Raw genomic sequence first — 8,538 nt, forward strand, 5'->3', positions numbered from 1 at the left:
AATTTAAAGTATGAACTGCTTCATGCCAAGATGCAAAATTGTCAACAAAAGAAAGGCAAAACTTTTCTCAACTCATGCTTTTTGTACATTCAAAAAACGTGCTATTTCTGTGTTGGCTTTAAAATTTTGAAATGACAGTACATTTCTAAAGACTGCCCTGGAATGTGTTCATGACTCAAAATCCAAATTTTCTGGTTTACGACTTGCTTTAGCCCAGCTAATCTTAATTTGAGACTTGTGTTGGAATTTGAGGCTCAGCTTGATTGGGATTTAATTGCAAAATAATGATTTATTTCCACCTTTGTCAATGATTCACATTAACCAATGGATTACATTCAGAAAATAGTGGCAAGTTTAATTCTTATTATAAAAACTCAAACAAGAACAAATCTTAAAGCGCAAAATAAAAGGCAACAAAGCACCACAAAAAGTATCAAATAGTATCAAAAAGTATCAAAATGTCATTAGCAAGCGCTTTACATTCTACACAATATACAGATAGATATATGAACAAATTAAAAAACTTCAAATTAATTAAAGAAGTACACACTGGCCTGTATTCAAGCAATTCCAGTCTAATAATTTTTAAGTTTTAAAAAAAAGTTTGCTCTTTTTTAAAACATAGTAGAGTCTTAGTAGAATTTTTCTTTTTCATGGGTCTATTTCAGCCTATATATATAAAATACGCTGAAATCATAAATAATATTGTTAAAAAGACGAGCCGCGTTGAAAGGCAGATGGCAGTAATGCGTCAGCAGATAGAAAGAAAGGTGGTAACTCTCGCGTTATTTGCACTATGACGTCATTCCATGATGGCTGAAGATCCTGGGGGGACATTTTTCAATTTCTTTCTCATTCTTCTTTCTTTTTCTCTACCTCCTCTTGCCACTGAGACATGGCAGGACACACAGCCCTGCTAAGCGTCCTTAAATCATTGTTGTCGACATGCCCAAGAAAGGGAACCGAAAACGGCTGAAATTTAAGGCAGGAGACGTTTGTTCGGAATCAGGTAAGCTACGTTTCCTGTAGCATTTACATTAGCTAACAAGCTAGTTTAGCCCCGATAACAGGGAGCTTATTACGAGCTGTTTATCTTTTCTGCGTTTCTCTCGGTTTGTAAACTCTTTTTTTATTATTATTATTCTTAGTCATTTCACTAATGGTACCTCATAGTGTATATTACTGACTTTTGCATTCAAATAGCTGAATGTGTTAGTAAAAGTTAGTTAAAGTCCAATCAGTAGGGATTTTAACCTACCGAATACATAGTTTTAGGTCTTTTTTATTTCAGGGAAGAATAACTTTGATCCCGTGATTACGTGACTGTTTCTTCCCAGTGACTGTTGCTGATTATGCTGATGCCGACCCAGCCGTTGTGAAGTCGGGGAGGTTGAAAAAGGCTGTTGCAAATGCAGTTGAAAAAGAAGGTAAATATTTGCTGTACAGTTTGTCTGACAAGTTAGTCTGTGATCACCAGTGTCTTTTGCCGCACTCGATTATTTAGTCTAGTTGTTCAACTGCATCACTATGTGTTTCAGTAAAATTACTCTGCGGCCTGGAAGCATCTCAGGGTGCTGTGGAGGAGGTTCTCTCATCTGCAGTGAGTGGCAGAGTAGATGCTTTGGACAGCACTGATGACCTAGACCAAGAAGAAGATGGGGAAAATGATACTAAAGTGGTGCACAAGAAGAAAAGCAAGAGGAGAAAGGGTAACATTGTTATCTCAAGATTATGCACGAGAGAAAATGAGTTGAACACACAGGACAGGGTGAGAATTTACTGTGATGCATGTTGTCTTCACAGAGAGCAGTGAGTGCAGCGACGGGGAGGAGTATCCAGTGGACATTTGGCTTGTTCTCTCCTCATATATCCGGCCTGAGGACGTGTGCAGGTTTTCTTTAATCTGTAGAAATGCCTGGATGGTCACCTGTACTGCAGTATTTTGGACCAGGCTCTACAGAAGGTGAGGTGCAGCTGTTTTCATTCATTAATGTAATTATGCTACTTATCTATTGTACACTACTACTTCTTCTGCACTACTACCTCTACTGCACTACAACTTCGATCATGAACTTTACAAAGCAACTGCTGCTAACCCTGGGAAGTATAGACTTCCCTGCACTTCCTTACCTTATGTATGCTGTTGTGTTGTTGTTGTGTAACCAACTGTACAGCTCTCTACCATAATTGCCCCCCATAGGGAAAAATAAAGTTTTCTGAATCTGAGTCTGTCCCATATTAACATATAGTTAATTTAGTTGTAATGCTATCCTTTACTACATTTGTTTACTTGGAATTATGCATTTCAGTCAAGTCTTAATTGATATATATTTTCGCTTACACAATTACTTAATTAATTAGCTGATTGATAGAAATTTTATTTCAATTACATTGACTACTGTTAATAATTTGGATCCACTGATGGTTTCAAAAGGGCAAACTTTCTGAAGTTAAAGCCTTTCAAATACGAGGACATGTAGCTAACCTTTTTAAGCACTGTAGATCAAATTAATCTTAGATAAAGCAAAAAGTATTACAAATAAATTATATTACATCCGTACATTATATGTGAAAATATTCTAGACAGGTTGGAAATGAAATGATTTGTGACCAGATTAGGCTTTCTGTCTCAGTGTCTCGGGAGGAATGTGGTTGAAAGGTTAGTCATCTTCTCGTCATTTATATGCTTGTCTTTCCTCTTCTTTGTCCCTCTCCCTCTCAAAGACACTACCGAATCGATGCTGATCTGCCGTTTCGTCTCCAGCCTGACTCCATTGGCAGGATGTGTTGTTTAAGGGCCCGTGTGATTCGGTCCCTTTTCCATTTGTATGAGCCATTCAGCTTGCGTGTCTCAAGAATACCTGCCCTGCCAGAGTCTACGCCAACAACCTTGCTCAATTCCAAGGTAAATGAAATGTTGTCATTCACTGTTTATTCTAAAGCTTTAATGCCTGATCTCTGTTTTTAATCTGAAAAGCTATGGTACTTACTTGTGTAAAAGAGCTCTGTCACCTGTGGACAGGGATGAAGCGTACCTGTTGACAACCAGCTGTGTCTTACCATTTTTTTTCAGAAGTTGTAGACCTGACTCTCCAAATGCTAAATCCTTGTTCCATGTTTCAATTAAGGGTGCACGATTCTGAGAATCTCATGCTTCAAATACTATTCTTTTCGAATTACTTTTGCCATTTGTCTGCGACAAGATTGTTTTATACATAATTTAAGATCCAAACTTCATAAATAGGGCTTAATGTATTGGAAGTTGCCCATCTGCTTAGTTTCTCTCTTTTAAGGAAGTGGGAAAGGCTGTGTGGGCTGAAACAGGCACAGCACCATTTACAGGATTGGCACTGTAAACCCCTTTCAGGAAAATGGAACACCTCTGTTCTAAGACTCAAAAACATCCATCATTTATTGATGAATGAAATTCGTTTGAATTGGCTATGTTAGAACGGTGATTCTCATGTTTAAAAGTGTTTTTTTAATGATTTTTATTTTATTTCTTTACACAACTCTAATTTTTGCTTCATGTTCTTGAAAATGAGTCTCACTGGCTTCTTCTAGTAGAAAATGACATTATGTATATTTATTCCTTTTGCAGTGTTTACTGTTCTGGGTCAAAAAGTTGTCCGGTACTCGGCCAGAAGCATTGTGGGAGTTCAACTTCAAGTTTGTAAAGCAGGTATTAAGTTTCTTCAAAATCAAATATATGCTTGAATTATGTAATGGCCTATGTTGGCTGCTGTTGTCTCTTCAGTTCCTTAAATATCCTCCTCCATCCCAGCAGGGACACAGTAAGAATGGATGTGCCAAGTCCTTGTGCATGCCCAAACAATACGAAGATGTCCACACAAACCCAGACTCGGACTGTTTCGTGCTTCAGGTCACAACACTCAACTTCATCTTCACCCCTGTGGTCATGGGCATGACGCTCACTCTGGTGAGTACAATTACAGAGTTTTCACAGGAGCAGTCCGCCTCTTAAGCACTGGTAATCTGCTGGAGTGAAAATTCATCTGAGATTGTTAATCACAAACAAGTTTTACTTTTTCCTCTCTGTGGAGCTGACATCAGGCGTATCCGTTCTCCGCATGCCTGCTCGGTGCTCCATAAAAGTAGTTAACATTTTCAATACGATTTGGATTGTGATATTAAAGACAGCACAAAAGCGAAGTTGTGATCCACCCACCCAGATACAGCGGATGTGAATTAGCTGTTGTAGCGCAATGAGTTTGTACTCCACACTGTCCTTGTGAAAAATAATAATTGCAAATTAACATGTAAAGAGAAGGCATTGATATTCATTTGGCTTTTTGAAAACATTTAAAAAATATCGTTAAATGTTCATATTCCTTTGTATTTAGTTAATTTAGGATGTTCAAATCAATTTTCCTCCACCCCCGAGGGATCACATTGCCTGTCCACGACTGGCCAATATGAGCACAGAAACGATTTCCCAATCCTAAAATATCAAACGTTTTTATTGAATTCGTTAATCAGCTTCCCATTCAACACTGAAGACTTCAGTAGACTTTTGAGCATAGACTGATCAACCACTTAACATTCTCAAAATATTTTCCCTCCCTCGTCGCACCTTCTAATGTGCTCTCCTGTCTTTGTCTTAGTTCACAATCAATGTCAGCACAGACATGCGCCACCACCGCGTCCGGCTGATGTTCCAGGACTCACCGATCCAGCGAGGGAAGAAGAGAGGAGACCATGGTGGGACCCAGGTGGTGTTGGATCCCGTAAACAGTGTGAGGCTCATGGACTGGTGGCATCCACAGTACCCCCTCTCACCTTACACATAAGAGTCGGCTCCCCTCCGTTTCTACGACAGCAGAGCATCATGCCAAGCTCCCTGCTGTTATCTCACCCAGCTTGCCCCAACAGAAATATGATACTGGCTGATTCTGCGGAACCCAGGATTAGACACACACTTCAGTGTTCCCCATTCATCTGTGGAGAGTTGGGCAACTAAAAGCATGTTCACATTTGAAAACATTCTGCAGGGACAATGCAGAAAGAACTGGCCTACGATGGGATTAAACCCTTCCTTAGAGTCCAAATCAATCAAGGCTGAGTTCTTGCTGTCAAACAGGTTCTCATATATTTGCACTGGGTGTCATGTTTGTACTGAAGAATGGTCCAACAAAAACATGATTCTTACGGTACACATCAGTACCTCTGAGCCACTAGAGAGACTTGGGGCCAGATGCATTAAGTCACTTCAGGCTTCCTCCCACCGGCACACTTCACTTCACATGAATGTCAGCACCTCCTTAATCAACTGTTTGCAGTCTTAGTAATCCCGTCTGCTCCGCCGCCTGTTCGATCTTTCAAAAGAAAAGACCCGGCGATGAAGGACCTGCAGTCTTGCCAGTTGTGTTGATTTGAATTGAAGGTTCTTCAACAGTGTTTCTGGCTTGATATTGTTGCAGCTGAGGTGAAGCGTGCGCTGGATATGAAGCATCCACGGTGCCGTAAATCTGCCAGTGTTTGTGCAGGGCTGTACCACATGACAGCGCAGTTTAAATAAAAAAAAAAAAACATTTATCAAGCTACTAGGCTGATAATAAACACACACACACACACACACACTCCTTCATACATTAGATAGGTTTGTTGTCACTCTTGGCTACTTGTGTAGGAGGCGTACTGCGGCTCATCATAGCTTGGGTTCAGACTTTCTTTTCAATGATGGCATATAAAACGTAATTTTTATCATTATTCATGTACAGTGAAATAAGGGGTTCACCATATTTTAAATTTTCATTTCTGTATCATTGTTTATACTCATCAACTTTGTGGTGTGTGTCTACGTGCCACTCTGGACTTTTTTCACAACAGTAGGCTTTCCTTCAGAGGCATTCTTCCATTTGATGAATTGTAGCCACCGGGTCTCACTGTCATTGGTGCTGCAGTTTCACAGCTACGACACCAGTGATGGAACCGTTGGACACTTATTTGTAAATCACCATGCATCCCAAACAAAAACCAAAGTACCAGGTTAGCTTGGAGAGCACATCCAGCCCACCGTGTTACTGCACTTGAGTGATTAACAACAACAACCCCGAGTTTTAGTATCCCCACTCTTCATGTGTGTGTTTTTTATATGGCATTTTTGGCAGGTTTGCATGTGGCCCTGGAGTCTCTCTGGTCCGGAAACACTTCTCAACTTCATCAGTTCCGTATCATAAAGATGCAGATGTAGCGCTGGGTAATAAGGAGAACAACTGAATGGTATTTTAACCAGCATATGAAATAGATAAGGTTTCAATATCTGTTAGATTACGAAAACTACGTCAAATTCCCTGGTGGAAGCATGGTAATGAAAAGGCCTTGCACGCCCTTCGTAGCAGTTTAGAAATCCCTCTGGTAGAAATCTGTTTTCAGTGATCCATTTGTTTAAATCAGATTTCCCCCATTGTGATTCAGTTACATGCATAATTTTTTTCACGTCCAGAAATAATTGTACCGTGATAACAGATGACAGATGTTGATTTATTGCCCAGCCCTACTGAAATGGTGAAGGGGGACGTTTGTACGTTGAGCTACCAGTTGAATATAAAGATTAAATCACGCCATCTACATGGACACTTGCTGCACATGTGACACATTATCTTGAAGTTTGGTGGAATAACAGGGTTGACAATTTCATCCCCTGGTTGTTTTGTAACTTGGAAAGTTATTTAAATCTGTACTGGTTTGACAATGGTGCTCCAACAGAGTTGTATTATGTTTTTTTTTAATGTTTTTCATGATTAATTTAATTTGAAGAAGCCTCACATAGTATTATGTGATTAATAACAATCTATATTAAGGGGCCAAAGAGAAGATTTACCTCAGAATATATCAATTTATCGGTCGATCTCGGCAGTATTTCTCCTCTCAAGTGATTCTTGGCGAACAACATCTTGTTTCATTGTTGAGTTTTCTTTTTTTTTTTTGAGCCTCTTCCCATACTGCCAGCTGTGGAATATCCATGTTTTAAGTGCTCTGTGTTTTGCGTTTTGAAAGTGAGTGTGAAACTCCACAGGCTTGATCTTGATGGGCTATGGAGGGAGACCCAGGGCTCATACAGTCATTAAAAAAACCTGGATGAGTCAGATAATAGAAAATGGCAACCCCGCCCCCCCATTTTTAATTATTTTTTTTAAACAAATAGCCAGAACATTTGGGGAAAGTAATATAAACATGCTTCACCAATGCCTGATTATCAGAGTATATGTGATTCAGGTAAGATCAACTTTAAATACGTCTTCATTTGTGGGTCAGTAAAACAAGTTTTGGTTGTTTCAAAAAGAAACTTAGAGAAAACTTTATATATATATATGCAGGTAAATTTTGACATGAATTTCTGTTCATTTTTCATGTGCATGTCAGAGAATGTATTGTCAATGTAATTTTTCTCACAGGTGTGAAAAAAGTAATATTGATTGGTAGAGATGTGTGTGAACCCTGGAGGGAGAGGCGTTGACATCGCCACCATTCAACCTTGATTAGCTTGCAACTGGCCACAGTACGACATTTCTGATAGTCTGATTATCCTTCCACAGTGTAGACTTGTAGAAACAACATGTAGTACATGGCTGTGCCCCGTCACTGAGGACAGTTGATTGTTTTAGTGGGTGGTCAACTTTTGTCAATTGCATTGATTTCAAACAAACAAACAAACAAAACAAAAGCATAGCTGCACTGAAATAAAAACTGAAACTGCCCATTAAAGTGTCCCAGAATTTTGTCACTGACTTGTAATGACGCTAAGTTTTTGCTTCCCTCTTGTGGTAATACCGGGTACTGCGTACACCTGAAAATGATTCCCTCTGACCAAACACTAATCATCGTTTCTCATCTCGATGTCACTGTGGTAGGTCCCATTTTGATGTACACGTTTCTAACCGACTAAAGTTGATGACCAACACCCTGATCTAGAGATGAGAGCTCATCATGTTTCTTTAAAACATGGATACAAAGAAGCCTCTTGAACAGACTCATCAGAATGGTAATATTTTAAGCGCCTAACATTGGGAGGTTATTTTAGAATGTAGCTGCATAATCAATCTGTTGAATCATCAACACTAAATTATCTTTTTTTCTTTTTACTGGTAGACCTGGACTTTCACAGATGACAAAGATTTTTGAGTAAAAAAAGGACTTTAAACATACAGATATTATTGCTAAAAGTTCAATCATTTTCTAAAAGCACGACATACTACAGGGGAATAACAAAAGTTTAATTTTAGTTTGAATCACCATTAAAGTTTCCATTTTGATTCTGTACATTAAGAGAAAGGTCCCTAGAACACACATTCTTTCTTCTGTCTTCAAATACTGCACAATCTGACGTAAATTGCACCAACTTGCATAAATATCAAAACTCTGACCTAAAGAAGCTCCCTATATGTGTAGTTTTCGGGCAGAAAACACATTAAATCTTAATCTCTAGCGTCTCTTCCAGAAACTGGAGGACAACCCTCGCGCTGCAGAAGACGTGACTTAAACTACGTTTCCCAGAAGACCCGGCAGCGCTTTGCC

The 8,538-nt window shown here is 39.2% G+C and overlaps 1 protein-coding gene across 2 annotated transcripts; it reads left to right on the forward strand.

Annotated features, from left to right (window-relative positions):
* The first annotated feature begins 807 nt into the window (after positions 1 to 807).
* On the forward strand, positions 808 to 5,601 carry tmem183a (transmembrane protein 183A). 2 transcript variants are annotated; one of them, XM_086198934.1, is made up of 8 exons: positions 808 to 1,009; positions 1,338 to 1,427; positions 1,539 to 1,709; positions 1,804 to 1,963; positions 2,725 to 2,905; positions 3,602 to 3,682; positions 3,785 to 3,940; positions 4,626 to 5,601. In XM_086198934.1, exons 1-8 carry the CDS (start codon positions 946 to 948, stop codon positions 4,809 to 4,811), a joined length of 1,089 nt encoding a protein of 362 aa, XP_086055060.1. In that variant the 5' UTR covers positions 808 to 945; the 3' UTR covers positions 4,812 to 5,601. The 2 variants fall into 2 exon arrangements, with proteins under 2 accessions (XP_086055060.1, XP_086055061.1); XM_086198935.1 differs by having other exon boundaries at positions 3,788 to 3,940.
* Positions 5,602 to 8,538: the final 2,937 nt, after the last annotated feature.

Source organism: Aulostomus chinensis, chromosome 3, assembly GCF_037954235.1.
Source record: "Aulostomus chinensis isolate RoL2024-O1b breed Wild chromosome 3, RoL_Achi_v1.0, whole genome shotgun sequence".
In the NCBI taxonomy this organism is placed as follows: domain Eukaryota; kingdom Metazoa; phylum Chordata; class Actinopteri; order Syngnathiformes; family Aulostomidae; genus Aulostomus; species Aulostomus chinensis.

Excerpts from the sequence above, each read along its gene's own strand:
- tmem183a (XM_086198934.1), top strand. The coding sequence starts at position 946 with ATGCCCAAGAAAGGGAACCGAAAACGGCTGAAATTTAAGGCAGGAGAC. Across the intron at positions 1,010-1,337 it reads AGACGTTTGTTCGGAATCAG|TGACTGTTGCTGATTATGCT; the intron begins GTAAGCTACGTT and ends GTTTCTTCCCAG. Across the intron at positions 1,710-1,803 it reads GAAAAGCAAGAGGAGAAAGG|AGAGCAGTGAGTGCAGCGAC; the intron begins GTAACATTGTTA and ends TTGTCTTCACAG.